This window comes from Rhinopithecus roxellana, chromosome 3 (genome assembly GCF_007565055.1).
Source record: "Rhinopithecus roxellana isolate Shanxi Qingling chromosome 3, ASM756505v1, whole genome shotgun sequence".
Classification (NCBI taxonomy): domain Eukaryota; kingdom Metazoa; phylum Chordata; class Mammalia; order Primates; family Cercopithecidae; genus Rhinopithecus; species Rhinopithecus roxellana.
The window spans coordinates 62,533,576-62,552,633 of NC_044551.1; the positions used below are offsets into that span (position 1 = coordinate 62,533,576).

The 19,058-nt window shown below is 42.0% G+C and overlaps 1 protein-coding gene across 3 annotated transcripts in view; it reads left to right on the forward strand.

Annotated features, from left to right (window-relative positions):
* Positions 1-255: 255 nt before the first annotated feature.
* Positions 256-19,058, forward strand: part of CDK7 (cyclin dependent kinase 7) — a 41,850-nt gene continuing 23,047 nt past the window's right edge. The window contains exons 1-3 of one of the 3 annotated variants that reach the window (XM_030927740.1): positions 256-363; positions 850-909; positions 18,189-18,222. Coding sequence is in view for 2 of the 3 variants with exons in the window: in XM_010380219.2 (XP_010378521.1) it covers positions 432-497; positions 850-909; positions 18,189-18,222 (160 nt within the window). In the remaining variant the exon portion in view is untranslated. Of the gene's footprint in view, positions 498-849; positions 910-18,188; positions 18,223-19,058 lie in introns of all 3 variants that reach the window. The other 2 variants (XM_010380219.2, XM_010380220.2) reach the window with 2 other exon arrangements.

A 19,058-nucleotide genomic window follows, 5' to 3' on the forward strand; every position in this document is an offset into this window, starting at 1 on the left:
GGTTTGGCGTCCATAGCAACCGTGGCGACAGGACGCGCTCGAGCGAGAAGCAAAAAACGAGAACAGGTACAAGGCCAAACCTTCTACATTCACAGACACCTACCAAACCCCGAACACGGAACACCAAATTAGAACGCTGACTAGTGCCTGGTAATGTAGAAAATACCCAAGTTAAAACGGTAACAGAGTGACACAGCAACCATTGAAGATGCTCCACTTCAGGCACCCACAGGTGTCACGTGACGGGTGGGGAACGCCCACCGCCCGGGCCTAGCGCAGCTTCCTCCGCCCACCACGGAAGTGGGGCGGGGATACTAACGCGGCGGACCCGGGTGGACGGAAGTGGCTGTTGGAGGCTTTAAGGTAGCTTTAAATTCGTGCTGTCCTGGGAGTTCGCCCCTTTCGGCTGGAGTCGGGCTTTGCGGCGCCGAATGGCTCTGGACGTGAAGTCTCGGGCAAAGCGTTATGAGAAGCTGGACTTCCTTGGGGAGGGACAGGTGAGACTCTCTGGAGGGACGGGGAAGGCCCCGAGCGGACAGCCTCGCGCCGCCTCCACCTTTGCCGGTTTTCCCGTGGAGGCCAGAGGTCTGGCTTGGCTGCTTATTCTTTTTGGGGGAAACCTCCCAGACGCACTTGCTGCCCCTTCTTTACATCCTGGGGGTGAATCCCTGAGCGGCCTCTCCTTGCTGCAGAGTAGCCTAGAGCTGGACGGAGACTGACCCGCCACGTTTCCAGCCGCCGCGAGTCCGCTCAGGAACTCTGGGCTCTCTGCTTCGCGAAATGTAAAAATGCAAAAAGGCAAACACAAAAACTCCCATAAACTTACGTTATTCCTATTTTTCTTTCTAGTTTGCCACGGTTTACAAGGCCAGAGATAAGAATACCAACCAAATTGTCGCCATTAAGAAAGTGAGTTACCTCTTTATGTCGTGATTCTTCAAGTCTCCTTGAAGAAGTCTGTATTATGAATCGACTGATAGCCATTTTATTAGTCTTGACCATACTCTGATGATGAGTTACTCATGTCATGTTCAGAGACAAAATAATTAGTGCTTTGTGTTCCCAAACGGAACTCAAGGGTTGAACCCGTTTTAATTTCTATTGAAATGAAGAAGCTGTATGTTATTTTCACTGCGTAAACTCATATGTTGGGGGCAAGTGTGCCCATCTTTTCGGTCTTCAGAACTATTTGATACCGTGATCTTTCCAGGTCACTGTTTCTGCCTCACCTGCATCCACTCAGTGTGTCGTATCTGTATTTTCTGTGTACAGATTTACCATGAAAGACTTTCGCTAGCATTAACAACATTGATGTTAAGTTTAAAATGAATTCAGTAGCTTCTTATATTCATTCAAAAGACTTGGGTCGGCTGGCCACGGTGGCTTACGCCTGAAATCCCAGCACTTTGGAAGGCCGAGGTGGGCGGATCACTTGAAGTCAAGAGATGGAGACCATCCTGGCCAACATGGTGAAACCCTGTCTCTACTAAAAATACCAAAATTAGCTGGGCGTGGTGGCGCGCGCCTGTAGTCCCAGCTACTCCGGAGGCTGAAGCAGGAGAATCGCTTGAAGCTGGGAGGTGGAGGTTGCATTGTGCCGAGATGGCGCCACTGTGCTCCAGCCTCGTGAGGGAGCGAGACTCCATCTTTTTTTTTTTTTTTTTTTTTTTTTGAGACGGAGTCTCGCTCTGTCGCCCAGGCTGGAGTGCAGTGGCCGGATCTCAGCTCACTGCAAGCTCCGCCTCCCGGGTTTACGCCATTCTCCTGCCTCAGCCTCCCGAGTAGCTGGGACTACAGGCGCCTGCCACCACGCCCGGCTAGTTTTTTGTATTTTTTAGTAGAGACTGGGTTTCACTGTGTGTTAGCCAGGATGGTCTCGATCTCCTGACCTCGTGATCCGCCCGTCTTGGCCTCCCAAAGTGCTGGGATTACAGGCTTGAGCCACCGCGCCCGGCCGAGACTCCATCTTAAAAAATAAAAAATAAATAAAAAGACTTGGGTCATAATTACATAACTCATGTTCACCTACATTGTTTCATTTAGCCTTCAAAACAATCTGTAAAGTGGTTAAAAGTAATCCTATTTTATACTTGAGGTACCTGAGGCTGAGAGATTAGGTGATTTGTCAAGATCACACAGCTAGTAATTGCTGAAGATAGGATTTAAATCCAGGTGTCCTGATGTTGCTTTTGTTACGGTTGCTACTTTGAATTTGCTTCTCCTCCTTCAAAAACCCTAACTCCTTGGAAGTCATTCATATTTAACATTAATTCCCCCCTTTTTTGGTCATCTTCCAGCTTCCAGGCACTCTCTTGCATTCATTTAAAACCTGACTGACTCTTCTTCTCAGTTATTCTTGCCATTATTATTATTATTAAGACGGAGTTTCGCTCTTGTCGCCCAGGCTGGAGTGCAACGGTGCGATCTCGGCTCACTGCAACCTCTGCCTCCCAGGTTCAAGCGCTTCTCCTGTCTCAGCCTCTCGAGTAGCAGGGACTACAGGCACTGGCCACCATGCCCGGCTAATTTTTATATTTTTAGTAGAGACAGGGTTTCGCCATTTGGGCCAGGCTGGTCTCTAACTCCTGACCTCAGTTGATCCACCCACCTCGGCCTTCCAAAGTGCTGGGATTACAGGTGTGAGCCACCGTGCCTGGCCGTTTTTTTTTTTTTTTTTTTCACTTTTTTACTTTTGTCATGGCCTAGTTTATGTTTTATGATTCACCACTACAGCCTCTCCCTTGTGAAACCCTTAATTCAGAAGAATCTTTCGTCCTCTTTCTTTTGTGGGGGGGGGCCTCTCTCTGTCTCCCAGGTGGAAGTGTTGGAGTTCAGTGGCACAGCCATAGCTCACTGCAGCCACGAACTCCTAGACTAAAGTAACCCTCCCACCCCAGCCTTCAAGGTAGCTGGAACTAAGGACACATGTCACCAAGCCTGGCTTAGTCATCTTTTTAATTCTGTCTCTGGTTCACTATATCATAGCCACACTGACTTTTCTGTCCCTGTACAAATTAAATTCATTCCAGTCCCAGAATCACAGGGTCATTGCATTTGGTCTGGCTTCTTGGTTGGTATATTTTCCCTCTAGAACATGGCATGGCTGATTCCTTATCCAGGTTTCACTCAAATGTCTCCTCCATAGAGGCCTTCTTTGTTCATTCCAGCTAAGACAGATATGCCTCCCTCCTTCCCTGTGCTTTGCTATATTTCTGTCATCGATGTGGCATTTGTCGAAATTTGAAATCCTCCTATCTATGAGTTTATTGTCTAATTCCATTCACACTGTACCTAGGGCTATGGCTAGTGCATTTGTAGACACTATTAAAAATGTATTAGCTTGGCCGGGCGCGGTGGCTCAAGCCTGTAATCCTGGCACTTTGGGAGGCCGAGACGGGCGGATCACGAGGTCGGGAGATCGAGACCATCCTGGCTAACATGGTGAAACCCCTTCTCTACTAAAAAATACAAAAAACTAGCCGGGCGCGGTGGCAGGCGCCTGTAGTCCCAGCTACTCAGGAGGCTGAGGCAGGAGAATGGCATAAACCTGGGAGGCGGAGCTTGCAGTGAGCTGAGATCCGGCCACTGCGCTCCAGCCTGGGCGACAGAGCGAGACTCCATCTCAAAAAAAAAAAAAAAAAAAAGTATTAGCCTTTCGGCTGGGCGCGGTGGCTCATGTTTGTAATACCAGCACTTTGGGAACTCAAGGCAGGCAGACCACCTGAGGTCAGGAGTTCGAGACCAGCCTGGTCAACATGGTGAAACCCCTGTCTACCAAAATACAAAAATTAGCCAGGCATGGTACCCCTGCTAGTCTCCTGGCCTCAAGTGATTGTCCTGCCTAGGCCTCCCTAATTGCTGAGATTACACCTGTGAGTCACTATACCTGGCCTATTTCTTGAGGTGTTTTTTTCCCCCAGTTTTAGACGTTGTATATACTTTCTACTATGAACATTGAGGATTTGGTGTTGTAGACCTTATTCCAACACTCATAATTTCTACTCCCATTCATTTGCTAGCATGTGTTTAATTTTATAAAAAGGGAAGGAATCATTAAATAAGCTACTCTGTACTCATTCACCTGTTGTGTCTTGGACTTTAGAAATACTGATTATCTCACCCTTTTAAAAAGATTATGTGGAATTTGTTTCCCAATTTATTTAACCAATCCCCTATTGATGGCCTTTTGGGTTATATCTTATTTTTCAGTGTGTGTCTCAAATCTATGTATCTCAAAACAATATGTAGTATTGCATACTTTTTTTTTCCTTTTTCTTTTTTATTTTTGAGACGGCAACTTGCTGTGTGTTTCCCTGGCTGGAATGTAGTGGCACAATCATAACTCACTGAAGCCTTGACCTCTTTGTCTCAAGCATTCTGTCTGCCTCAGCCTCCCAACCAGCTAGGAGTACAGGTGCATGCCACCATGCCCCACTAAATTTTTCCTTTTTTTGTAAAGACAAGGTCTCACTATATTGACTAGGCTGGTCTTCAACTCCTGGGCTCAAGTGATCCTTCTACTTTAGTCTCCCAGTGTGCTGAGATTACAGGTTTGAGCCACTGTACTCAGCCAGTATTGCATACTTGAAGCTATATATGTATATTTGGTATATTCTTCTGCACCTTGTTTATTTTTATTTTTATTTATTTATTTTTTGAGATGAGGTCCTGCTCTGTCACACAGGCTGGAATGCAGTAGCGTGATCTTGGCTCACTGCAACCTCCACCTCCCAGGCTCAAGCAGATCTCCTGCCACAGCCTCTCAACTGCTGGCCTCAGGTGATCCGCCCACCTTGGCCTCCCAAAGTTCTGGGATTACAGGTGTGAGCCACTACACCCAGCCTGCAACTTGTTATTCTGAGTCAACATTATTTCCGAAATCCTCTGTATCGTATGATACATGTAGATCCAATTGATTCATGCTCATTTATTGTTTCCATCCATTGTTTCCATTATGTATCTACACTGAAATTTTCTATCCAAACTCTCCTTGATAAACATTTAGGCTGCTTTTTAATGTTTTGCTCTAATACATTACTTCTCTGGGTAGTCACCTGTGGGTCATCTTGTATGCTGGTTTGAGTTTCTCTAGAGAATGTATCTGTAATTGAAACAAATTATGAATTGTTGCTTCAGAGTATCACAACCATCAGCTTCACCAAATTGTTCTCCAGAATGATTGGACCAGTTCACTGTCCCACCACATTCTCAACATCATTTGCATTGTCAGACTTTAAAACATTTGTCAATTACATAGATTGAAAATGATATGTACTTATTGTTTCAATTAACATTTCTCTGATTACTGGTAAAGTTCATCATCTTTTCTTACACTTACTGGCTTCTTAGATTTTCTCCTGTTTTTCTGTTGGATTACTTACTTTTTTTTGTCCTATTGATTTATTGGACTTATTCATACTTTTTGTTTTTTTAATAGAGACAAGGTTTCACTTTGTTGTCCACGCTTGTGTCAAACTCCTGGCCTTAACCAATCCTCCAGCATCAGCCTCCCAAAGAACTGGAATTACAGGTGTGAGCCACAGCAACCAGCCAGAATTCTTTTATGTTCTGGATATTGATCCTTTGTCAGAAATATACATTGCATATATCATCTCCCAGTCTTTGGCAAGACTTTTAGTTTATTTATGGTATCTTTGAGGTACTGAAAGTTAAAATTTTAATATGATTGAATTTGTTAATTTTTTTCAAACCTTCAAAGGCTTCCTTTTTTTGTGCTTTCCTGTTTCTGGATTACAAAGAATTTTCCTGTATTTTCTTCTAAAATTTTTTAAATGTTGATTTTAATACTTAGATCTTTATTTCGTCAACAAGTTTTTTCTTTGTTGTATGATATGAGGATCCAGTATTTTTTCTTTTTTTTCTTTTTCAAGAGAGATAGGGTCTTTCTGTGTTGGCCAGGCTGGTCTTGAATTCCTGGCCTCAAGCCATCCTCCTGCCTCAGCCTCCCAAAGTGCTTGGATTACAGGCATGAGCCACTGTGCCTGGCTAAGATTGAGTATTTTTTCTCCAGCTGTCCCAGTGCCATTAATAGTCTGTCATTTTCCCAGTAAGTTGTAATGCCAAATTCCCCATACCCTTGCCATACCAAGTTCCAGTGTTGGAACTTAGGTCCAATTTCTGGGCACACTATTCTTTTCCAGTGGTAGGTTTATTTTTTGTTTTGTTTTGTTTTTCCCATTGCTGCTGAAATACGACAGTGTCTTTAATAAGTCTTAAAATCTGTTAACTCCCATATACCTCGTTTTTCTTCTTCAGAATCGTTTTGGCTACTCTATGAGACAATTGGGAAATCTGAATCAGGAAAATTTGAATAGGAACTAGACATTAGATGTTACTGTAGCATTATTGTTAATTTTGTTAGGTGTCAAAATGGCATAGTTATGTAAGAATGTCCGTATTTTAGAGATGCTTACGTAAGTATATTGGAGTGAAATGGCATGAAGTCTGGGGTTTTAAAATATTTTAGCCAACAAAAAGAGGAGGTTGGATGAATGAAGTAAGTGTGGCAAAATATTGGTCACTGTTGAATCTGAGTGATGGAGTAGAGGGCTTTATGAAATTACTCTATTTTTTATTATGTGTGGAAAATGTAAGAATTTTAAAATCCACTGTTCTTAGCTCCTTCCTTTTCTTTCTTTTTTTTTTTTTTTGTTTGAGACAAGAGTCGCCCTCTGTTGCCAGGCTGGAGTGCGATGGTGCAATCTTGGTACTCTGCAACCTCTGCCTCCCAGGTTCAAGCAATTCTCCTGCCTTAGCCTTCCGAATAGCTGGGATTACAGACACGTGCCACCATGCCCAGCTAATTTTTTTGTATTTTTAGTAGAGACAGGGTTTCACCATGTTGGCCAGGATGGTCTGTATCTCCTGACCTCAAGTGATCTGCCTGCCTCGGCCTCCCAGAGTGCTTGGATTACAAGTGTGAGCCACTGTGCCTGGCCTCTTTTTTATTTTTGAGTAGTACTCCTTGTGTGCATGTACCACATTTTCTTTATTCATTCATTTGTTTGACGGACGCATAGATTGCCTCTAAATCTTGGCTATTGTGAATAGTGCTGCAATAAACATGGGAGTTAAGATATCTGTTGGACATACTGAATCCGTTGGCATATATACATAGCAATGGAATTGCTGGATCATATGATAGCTCTATTTTTAGTTTTTTGAGGAACCTCTAAACTGTCCTCCGTAGCAGTTACACTAATTTACATTCCCACCAACAGTGTACCTAGGGTTCCCTTTTCGCCACATCCTCACCAGGATTCATCCTTATCTTTTGGATAAAAGCCATTTAAACTTAGGTGAGATGATCTCTCATTGCAGGTTTTGTTGTTTTTGTTTTTGTTTTTGAGACAGTCTCACTCTGTCTCCCAGGCTGGAGTTCAGTGGCACGATCTCGGCTTACTGCAACCTCCGCCTCCCGGGTTCAAGCAATTCTCCTGCCTCAGCCTCCTGAGTAGCTGGGGTTACAGGTGCGCACCACACCACCGCACTGGCTAATTTTTGTGTTTTTAGTGGAGACGTGGTTTCACCATGTTGGCCAGGCTGGTCTCAAACTCCTGACCACGTGATCCGCCTGCCTCAGCCTCCCAAAGTGCTGGGATTACAGACATGAGCCAGCGGCCCCAGCCCTCATTGTAGTTTTCATTTGCATTTTTCTGATGCTCAGTGATGTTGAACACCTTTTCATATGCTGTTTGCCATCTGTGTGTCTTCTTTTGAGAAATTATCTATTCAGATCTTTTGCCCATTTTTAAATTGGATTATTAGATTTTTTTCATATAGAGTTGTTTGAGCTCCTTATATATTCTGGATATTAATCCCTTATCAGATGGATAGTTTGCAAATATTTTCTGCCATTCCGTGGGTTTTCTCTTCACTGTGTTGTTTCCTTTTTTCTGCAGAAGCATCTTAACTTGATGTGATCCCATTTGTCCACTTTTGCATTGGTTGCCTGTGCTTGTGGGGTATTACTCAAGACCTCTGCCCAGTTCAATGTCCTGGAGAGGTTTTCCAGTGTTTTCTTTTAGTAATTTCATAGTTTGAAGTCTTCAATTTAAGTCTTTAATCCATTTTGATTTGATTTTTGTATATGATGAGAGATATGGGTCTAGTTTCATTCTTCTGCCTATGGATATCCACTTTTCCCAGCACCACTTATTTATTTTGTTTGCAGCAAAGAAAGAGTTTAATTGTCAGAGGGCCAACCAAGTGAGGAAGACAGTAGATAATTCTCAAATCTGCCTCCCTGAGAATTCGGAGGTGAGGTTTTTTTCAAGGGTAGTTTGGTAGGCAGTGGGCTAGGGAATGGGGAATGCTGATTGGTTGGGTCTTGGATAAAATCGTAGGGAGTTGAAACTGTCTTCTTGCCCTGACTCAGTGCCTGAGTAGGGGTCACAGAACCGGTTCAGTCAGTTTCTTCATATGGGCTCCTGGTCCAACTATCAAAATGCAAGATCTGAAAGATACCCCAACTACCAGTTTTATGTTTTACGATAGTGATGTTATCTATAGGAGCAATTGTGGAGGTTACAAAATTCTTGTTATCTTTGGCTACATAACTCCTAAACAATAATTTTAACCTCGTGTAATTTTACAAAGATGCTTTTAGTCTCTGAGCAAGGAGTGGGTTAATTTTGGGAAAGGACTGTTATCATCTTTGTTTTACAGTTAAACTCTACACTGAATTTCTCCCATAGTTAGCATTGCCAACACTCAGGAGTGAGCAAAAAGCTTGTGAGGTTAAAAGCAAAGATAGGGCCAGGCGCAGTGGCTCACGTCTGTAATCCCAGCACTTTGGGAGGCTGAGGTAGGTGGATCACCTGAGGTCGGGAGTTCCAGACCAGCCTGACCAACATGGAGAAACCCGGTCTCTACTAAAAATACAAAATTAGCCTGGTGTGGTGGTGCATGCCTGTAATTCCAGCTACTCGGGAGGCTGAGGCAGGAGAATTGCTTGAACCCAGGAGGCGGAGGTTGCAGTAAGCTGAGCTTGTACCTTTGCACTCCAGCTTGGGCAACAAGAGCAAAAACTCTGTCTCAAAAAAAAAAAAAAAAAAAGCAAAGATGGAGTCAGCTATGTCAGGTTTTACTCACTGTTGTAATTTTTGCAAAGGTAGTTTCAAAAATATGCCTCTTTGGCATGTTGATTATTGTGAGCTGGTTATCCTGAGAAACTGCAGATACAGGAGTAGGTCTGTAAAGCTACCCTTTTTTAAGGGAAGTGTACGTTTGTAAAGGAGTATCTCTTTGACAGGGTGTCTCCTTCTCTGCACCAGGAAGAGAAGAAAGACTAAATCTCTAGAGACTATTAATGCAGAAGGCATCAACTTAAATCTGTACAGCAAACCTAACCTCTGCTTAAGGCATAGCACCATTTATTGAAGAAACTATCTTTGCCTCATTGTATGTTGTTGGCACCACTGTTGAAAATGAGTTTGCTGTAGATGTATGGATTTTTTTCTGGGTTCCCTATTCTGTTCCACTGGTCTGTGTGTGTGTTTTAAGGCCAATACCATGCTGTTTTTGTTATTATAGCTTTGTTGTATGAAGTCGGGTAATGCGAGTCCTCCCTTTTGTTCTGTTTTCTTAGGATAACTTTGGCTATTCTGGGTCTTTGTGGTTCTACACAAATTTTAGGATTGTTTTTCCTGTTTCCATGAGGAGTGTCATTGGTATATTGATAGAGATTACATTGAATCTGTAGATTGCTTTAGGTTGTATGGGCATTTTAGCAATATTGATTCTTCCAATCCATGAATATGAATTATCTTTCCATTTTTATGGTGTGTTGTCTTTAGTGTCTTTCACCAATGATGGTTTTTTGTTTTGTTTTGTTTTCCCGCGACAGAGTCTCGCACTGTTGCCTAGGCTGTAGTGCAATGGTGCGATCTCAGCTCACTGCAACCTCCGCCTCCCAGGTTCACGCCATTCTCCTGCCTCAGCCTCCTGAGTAGATGGGATTACAGGCGCCCTCTACCACACCCTGCTAATTTTTTGTATTTTTAGTAGAGACGGGGTTTCGCTATGTTAGCCAGACTAGTCTCGAACTCCTGACCTCATGATCCACCCGCCTTGGCCTCCCAAAGTGCTGGGATTACAGGTGAGAGCCACCGCACCTGGCCAATAGTTTTTATTTTAGAGAACTTTCACTTAATTTGGTTAATTCCTAGATATTTAATTTTATTTGTAGCTGTTGTGAAGGGGATTACTTTCTTGATTTCTTTTTCAGATTGTTCTATATGCCCACAGTGAACACAAAAATCAGGGTTACTGATTTTTTTTTTTTGAGACGGAGTCTCGCTCTGTCACCCAGGCTGGAGTGCTGTGGCCGGATCTCAGCTCCCTGCAAGCTCCACCTCCCCGGTTCATGCCATTCTCCTGCCTCAGCCTCCCGAGTAGCTGGGACTACAGGCGCCGCCACCTCGCCCTGCTAGTTTTTGTGTAGTTTTTAGTAGAGACAGGGTTTCACCGTGTTAGCCAGGAATGTCTCGATCTCCTGACCTCGTGATCCGCCCGTCTCGGCCTCCTAAAGTGCTGGGATTACAGGCTTGAGCCACCGCGCCTGGCTGGGGTTACTGATTTTTGTATGTTGATTTTTGTATGCTGCAACTTTTGTGAATTATCAGTTCTAGTCGTTTTTTGGTGGAGTCTTTAGGTTTTCCCAAATACAAGATCATATTGTCTGCAAATAAGAAGAATTTGACTTCTTCCTTTCCGATTTGAATGCCCGTTATTTCTTTCTCTTGTCTGCTTGCTCTAGCTAGGACTTCCAGTACTATATTGAATAACAGTGGTGAAAGTGGGCATCCTTGGTGTGCTCCAGCTCTTAAAGGAAATCACTTTTTCCCCATTCAGTATACTGGCTGTGGGTCTGTAGTATACGGCTTTTATTATGTTGAGGTATGTTCTTTACCCAGTTTTTTTTTAAGAGTTTTTATCATGAAGTGATGTTGGATTTTATCAAATGCTTTTTCAGCATCAATTGAAATGATTATATAGTTTCTGTCTTTCATTTGTTGATATATCACGTCGATTGATTAGCATATGTTGAACCATCCTTGCATCCCCAGGATAAATCCCACTTGGTCATGATGAATGATCTTTTTATGTGTTGTTGAATTCAGTTTGCTAGTATTTCTTTGAGGATTTTTACATCAATGTACATCAGGGATATTGGCCTGTAGTTTTCTTATTTTGATGTGTCTTTGTCTGATTTTGGTATCACGGTAATACTGGCCCCATAGATTGAGTTTGGAAGTATTTACTTCTTCTCTGTTTTTTGGAATAGTTTGAGTAGTATTGGTATTAGCCCCCTCCCCTCCTCCCCCTCCCTTTCCCCTCTCTTCCCTTTTCCTTTCCCCTCTCCTTCCCCTCCCCTCCCCTACCCTCTTCTCTTTTTTTTTTGTCTAGCTCTGTTTCCCACCCAGGCCTGGAGTGCAGTGGCGTGATCTCAGCTTATTGCAACCTCCACCTCCTGGGTTCAAGTGATTCTCCTGCCTCAGCCTCCCAAGTTGCTGGGATTACAGACATGCACCACCACACCTGGATACTTTTTATATTTTTAGTAGAGATGGGGTTTCACCATGTTGCCCAGGCTGGTCTCAAACTCCTGACCTCAAGTGATCTGCCTGCCTCGGCCTCCCAAAGTGCTGGGATAACCACTGTGCCCAGCCTAGCCCTTCTTCAAATGTTTGGTAAAATTTAGCATTGAAGCCTTCAGGTCTTGGGCTTTTTGCTGGGAGATTTTTTTATTATAGCGTCAATCTCATTACGTGTTAATGGCTTGTTTAGGTTTTCAGTTTCTTCATGGTTCAATCTTGGTAGGTTGTATGTGTCTAGGAATGTATCTATATTTCTTCTAGGTTTTCCAGTTTCTTGGCGTATAGTTACTCATAGTAGCCACTAATGATCCTTCGGATTTCTGCGGTATTGGTTGTAATGTCCCCTTTTCTCACATCTGATTTTATTTATTTGCATCTTCTCTCCTTTTCTTTTAGTCTAAAGGTTGGGTAAGTTTTTTAGTGGTCAGGGTTTTTATTGGGACTGGTCATGCAGGCATTTTCTGCCTAGCATGTATCAAAAATCCATACTCAAATCATGGCGGAAGGTGAAAGGGAAGCAAGGCACTTCTTCTTATGGTGGCAGGAGAAATTTTTTTTTTGTCTAGAGCAGGAGTGGAAGTTTGTTTGTTTATTTATTTTTTGAGATGGAGTCTCACTCTGTCACCAGGCTATAGTGCAGTGGCGTGATCTCGGCTCACTGCAAACTCCACCTCCCAGGTTCAAGTGATTCTCCTGCCTCAGCCTCCTGAGTAGCTGGGATTACAGGTGCGCACCACCACGCCCGGCTAGCTTTTGTATTTTTAGTAGAGATGGGGTGTCACCATGTTGGCCAGGATGGTCTCGAACTCCTGACCTCGTTATCTCCCTGCCGCGGCCTCCCAAAGTGCTGGGGTTACAGGTGTGAGCCACTGTGCCCGGCCGGAAGTTTATTAAAAAACTTTAGAGTAGGAAAGAAATGAAAGTGCACTTGGGAGAGATCCAGGTGGGCAACTTGAAGAACATGTGTCCAATTTTGATGGTCTTTTCAAAACACCAACTTGTTATTTTGTTGATCTTTTGTATATTTTTTTGTTTCAATTTCATTTATTTCTGCTCTGATTTTTATTATTGTCTTCTAACTTTGGGATTGATTTGCTTTTGCTTAAGTTCTTTAAGATGCATCATTGTTTATTTGAAGGTTTTTTTTTTTTTTTCGTGTAGGCAGTTATAACTATAAACTTTCCTCTGAGTACTGCTTTCTCTGTATCCCAAGGTTTTGGTATGTTGTGTTTCCATTATCATTTCTTTGAAGAAATTTTTCAATTTTCTTCTTCATCTATTCATTGACCCACTGGTCATTCAGGAGTGTATTGCTTAATTTTCATGTGTTACATAGTTTCTAAAATTCCTCTTGTTATCGATTCTGGTTTTATCCCATTGTGGTCAGAAAAGATACTTGATATGATTTCAGTTTTTTGCAATGTTTTAAGACTTGTTTTGTGGCCTAACATATGGTCTGTCCTTGAGAATCATTCATTTGCTGAGGAGAAGAATGTTTAATCTGCAACTATTGGATGACATTCTCTATAAATATCTATTAGGACCATGTGGTCTGTGGTGTGGATTAAGTCCGGTGTGTCTTTGTTGTTTTTCTGCATTGATCTGTCCAGTAGTGAAAGTGGGCTGTTGAAGCCTCCAGCTATTATTATATGGGGTTTGCCTCTCTCTTTAATGTTAAAAATATTTTATATATCTGAGTGCCGCATTGTTGGGTGCATATATTCAATTTTTATATCCTCTTACTGAATTGACACCTTTATCATTATATAGTGACTTTGTCTCATTTTATAGTTTTTGCTTGAAATCTGTTTTATTTAATATAACTACTCCTGTTCTTTTTTGGTTTCCATTGGCAGTGAATATCTTTTTCCATCTCTTTATTTTCAGTCTGTGTGTGTCTTTATAGTTAAAGTGTTTCTTGTAGGCAACAGATCATTGGGGCTTCCTTTTTTTTTTTTTTTTTTTTTCTTTTCTTCTTTAATCCATTCAGTCACTCTGTGCCTTTTGATTGAAGAGTTTAGCCCATTTATATTCAGTAATATTATTGATAAGTAAGAACTTTTATTCCTACCATTTTGTTATTTGTTTTCTGGTTGTTTTGTGGTCTTTTCTTCCTTCTTTCCTTCCTTCCTGTCTTCCTAGTAGTAAAGGTGATTTTCTCTGGTGGCATGTTTTAATTTCTTAATTTTTATTTTTTGTGTATCTATTGTATGTTTTTAGATTCGAGGTTACATCAGGCTTGCAAATAATATGACCCATTACTTTAAACTGATGACAACACTGATTACATAAACAAACCAACAAGCAAAAAGAAAACTAATAAAAACTCTACGTTTTAACTTTGTCTCCCTACTTTATTGTACTATGTCTTGAACAATTGTTATTGTTTTTGATTGTTTCATGTTTTTATCTTTCTGCTGGATATGAGTAGTTTACATACTGCAATTACAGTGTTATCATATTATGTGTTTTTCTGTGTACTTACTATTACCAGTGAGTTTCGTACCTTCAGATGATTTCATATTGCTTATTAACGTCTTTTCTTTCTGATTGAAGAACTCCCTTTAGCATTTCTTGTAGGACAGGCCTGGTATTTATGAAATCCCTCAGCTTTTGTTTGTCTGGGAAAGTCTTTATTTCTCCTTCCTGTTTGAAGGATATTTTTGCTGAATATGCTATTCTAGATTAAAAGTTATTTTCTTTCAGCACTTTAAATATATTCTGACACTCTCTCCTATCCTGTAAAGTTTCTACTGAAAAGTCTGCGGCCAGACATATTGGGGTCTCCATTATATGTTGTTTCTTTTCTCTTCTTGCTGCTTTTAGGATTCTTTTTCTTCTTTTCTTTTTCCTTTTTTTTTTTTTGAGACAGAGTTTCGCTCTTGTTGCCCAGGCTGGAGTGCAATGGTGCAATCTCGCCACAACCTCTTCCTACTCCGGGTTCAAGCAATTCTCCTGCCTCAGCCTTCCCGAGCAGCTGGGATTACAGGCATGTGCCACCACGCCCGGCTAATTTTGTACTTTTAGTAGAGACGGGGTTTCTCCATGTTGGTCAGGCTGGTCTCGAGTTCTTGACCTCAGGTGACCCACCCTCCTCAGCCTCCCAAAGTGCTGAATTACAGGCATGAGCCACCGTGCCTGGCCTAGGATCCTTTCTTATTCCTTGACTTTGAGAGTTTATTAAATGTGTTGAGGTAGTCTTCTTTGGGTTAAACCTGCTTGGTATTCTGCAACCTTTTTTTTTTTTTTTTTTTTTTTTTTTTTTTTTTTTTTTTTTTGCAGATGAAGTCTCATTTTTCTTGCCCAGGCTGGAATGCAGTGGCACAGTCTTGGCTCACTGCAACCTCTGCCTCCCGGGTTCAAGCAATTCTCCTGCCTTAGCCTCCTGAGTAGCTGGGATTACCGGCGTGAGCCACCATCCCCGGCCCCATGTTCCATAACTTTCTTGTACTTGAATATTGGTACCTATTTCTGCGTTTGGGAAGTTTCCTGTTATCCCTTTGAATTAACTTTCTACCTTGCCTCTCCCTCTCTACCTCCTTTTTAAGGCCAAAAACACTTAGATTTGCCCTTTTGAGCCTGTTTCCTAGATCTTGTAGGCATGCCTCATTTCTTTTTTATTTTTTTTCTTTTGTCGCCTCTGTTTTCAAATATCCTGTTCTTAAGCTTGTTCATTCTGCCTTCTGCTTTATCAGTTCTGCTATTAAAAGGCTGATGCATTTGGACACAGTAGCTCATGCATGTAATCCCAGCACTTTGGGAGGCCGAGGTGGGTGGATCACTTGAGCTCAGGAGTTTGAGACCAGCCTGGGCGACATGGTGAAACCCCATCTCTACAGAATATAGAAAAATTAGCTTGACATGGTGGTTTGTGCCTGTGGTCCCAGCTTCTTGGGGGGTCTGAGGGGAGAGGATGGCTTTAGCCTGGGAGATGGAGGTTGTAGTGAGCCGAGATTGCACCACTGCACTCCAGCTTGGGTAACAGAGTGACAGAGCAAGACTGTTTCAAAAAAGGGGAAAAAAAAGGGTTGGGCATGGTGGCTGACACCAGTAATCCCAGCACTTTGGGAGGCTGAGGCGGGTGGATCACTTTAGGCCAGGAGTTCGAGACTAGCCTGAACATGGTGAAGCTTCGTCTCTACTAAAAATACACAACTAGCTGGGTGTGGTGGTGCATGCCTGTAATTCCAGCTACTTGGGAGGCTTAGGCAGGAGAATTTCTTGAACCCAGGAGGCAGAGGTTGCAGTGAGCTGAGATTGTGCCATTGCACTCTAGCCTGGGCAACAAGAGCGAAACTCCATCTCCAAAAAACAAAGACTGATGCATTCTTGAGTATGTCAGTTGCATCTTTCCACTCCAGAATTTCCGCTTAATTCTTTTTAATTATTTCAAGTGTTTGTTGAACTTACCTGATAGGATTCTGAATTCCTTCTCTGTGTTATCTTGAATTTCTTTCACTTTTCTGAAAACAGCTATTTTGAATTCTTTAACTGAAAGGTCACATATCTTTTTCTCTGCAGGATTGACCCCTAGTGCCTAATTTAGTTCATTTGGTGAGGGTATGTATTCCGGGATGGCCTTAATGCTCGTGAGTGTTCATTGCCATCTGTACATTGAAGAGTCAGGTATTTACTATAGTCTTCACAGTCTGGACTTGTTTGTACCATTCTTATTGGAAGGTATTCCAAGTATTCAAAGGGAATAGAGTGTTGCGATATATGTCTTTGGTCACTGTAACCGTATCTGCATTAGGGGGTACCCCAAACCCAGTAATGCTGTAGTTTTTCTAGACTCATAGAGGTACCATCTTGGTGGTCTTGGATAAGGTCCAGAATTCTCTGTATTACCAGACTCTGTATTACCATTCTTTCTTCCCCTTTCCTCAGGTGGAGGAGTTGCTCCTATGTCCACCAGCACCACAGGCCCATGGGGGAGGGAGTATTGCCATGGTACCACCAATGTTCACTTAAGGCCCAGGACTCCTCAGTCAGCTTATGCTGCATGCTGCCAGGCCTGGGACTCACCTTCAGGGTAGTGGGTTCCCCTCTGTTCCAGGGGTAGTCCAGAAATGCCATCCAAGAGCCAAGGCCTGGATTCATGGACCCCAATAGCCCACCTGGTACTCTTCCCCAGTGCAGCTGAGCCAGTCCCTAAGCTGCAAGACAGAATCCCCTTTACTCTTCCCTCTCCTTTTCTCAAACAGAAGTCTCTCCTGATAGCCACTACAGCTGTGAATATGCTGTGTCATACCTGAAGCCAATATGTCTCTGAGTTTCACCTGAGGCCCATGGTGAGGCCCTGGTTACCACTGCTGATTATTCAGGGCTCAGGGGCGCTATAGTGAGCAAGTCATGAATCCTAAATGGACTACTTTAAATAAAAAATTCTGTGTTGTTTTTTTGTTTGTTAGAAGTAGGATCTCCTGTTCTGTTGCCCAGACTGGAGTGCAGTGATGCAAATATAGCTCACTGCAGCCTTGAACTCCTGGGCTCAAGCAATCCTCCTACTTCAGCCTCCCAAGTAGATGGGACTACAGGCACATGTCACTGTGCCCCAATAAGTTTTTAAATTTTTCTGTAGTGACGGAGTCTTGCTTTGTTGCCCAGACTGATCTTTAACTCCTATACTCAAGCGATCCTCCTACCCAGGCCTCCCAAAATACTGAGATTACAAGCATGAGCCACCTGTATGTTTGTTTGTTTGTTTGTTTGAGACAGTCTGTCTCTGTTGCCTAGGCTGGAGTACAGCAGTGTGATCATGGCTCACTGTAGCCTGGGCTCAAGCAATCCTCCTGCCTCAGTCTTCTTAGTACTTGGGATTATAGGTGTGTGCCACCACTCCTGGCTAATTTTTTAAAATGTTTATTAGTCACAAGGTCTTGCTATGTTGCCCAGGCTGGTCTTAAACTCCTGGGATCAAGTGATCCTTCCACCTTGGCCCATCAAAGTGTTGGAATTTACAAGTGTGAGCCACCATGCCCTGCCAGTCTTTCATTGATTGCTGACATTTTTTTTTAAAAAACAGAGAATGTTCTTTACCCAGGTAATTTATTTTGTGTAAGACTAAACCTGTTAATGTAATTTGTTATGTTTATTCAGAGTAACAACATTTTAACCATCACAGTTTGTAATTTTGGTTTTTGAAAATGTGGTGTCTAAGAGCATATTATTGGGCTTATTACCAACTATACAGCATGTTATTTTCTGTATCTTTCCCTCCAAGTAGACTAACTTGAAGTTACATATTTATTTTTAATCAGGGTACCCTTAGTTATTTAGTTCACATTGAACCTTGAAAAGGTAAAATAGATTTTTCTTAATTTTATTATTTGAATATGTAGTTCAGAAACTTAAGGGACAAGGGTAGGTGTTTGATTCTCTCTTATATTGTTAATTTTGTCTTTCCGATCATGATTCCTACTCTCTTTTTGCCTGCTAGGTACATATAGGTTGCTAATTGTGTTTTTGCTGTGGTGAAGTATTTGAAATGTTTACGTATTATTCGTTGATTCTAAATAATGTAACACGTTTTTAATATATTTGGTTTTTTTTTTCCCTCTCTACCAGATCAAACTTGGACATAGATCAGAAGCTAAAGATGGTAAGTATTTCATGTAATCTGATAGATAAGAAAAGTTTTATCCTTTTTTTTTTTTTTTTTAAAAAAAAGACAAGGTCTTGCTCCGTCACCCAGGCTGGAGTACAGAGACACAATCATAGCAGCCTCAAACTTCTGTACTCAAGCAATTCTACCACCTCAGCCTCCTGAGTAGCTAGGGCTATAAACATATGCCACCACTTGTGGTTAATGTTTTATTTTTTGTAGAGATGGGATCTGGCTGTGTTACTCAGGCTTCTCTCAAACTCCTGGCCTCAAAGCTATCCTCCCACCTCGGCCTCCCAAAGTGCTGGAATTACAGGCTTGAGCCACCATGCCAAGCATAAAGTTTTCATTCTCACTGAAGAAACTAGCAAAGTATTAATTAAAAGAGTTAGCAGTGGTTCTGGATAGAGTTACTGCAGGGTCCCTGAAGAGTAAAGATAGACTCAGGATAGAAAAGGAGTATGTGGTGATTTTTACCAATTGGATGTTCAGAAAAACATTCCAAATCACCCACATAAATGGAAGGCAGCAAGCTTAATTAGTTTGTCTTTCTGTCTTCATTATGGTTTTACGTGTTACAAGCCATTGTTTTTTCTGTTTCTGAGTTTCTAATTACTTTGAAAATTCAGGATACATTTTCATGAAAGTACATAAAGCTAACTATGGAATAGATATATTGGGAAAAGATTTCATTAAACTTTCTTCCAAAGTCTTATTTATTAGGAGTCATCATAAAATAGCTCTTATAAAAGAGACCCATTGTCTAAGTGTCAATACTATATCTTATTTTTATTTTATTTATTTATTTTTGAGATAGTGCTATGCTGTGTTGC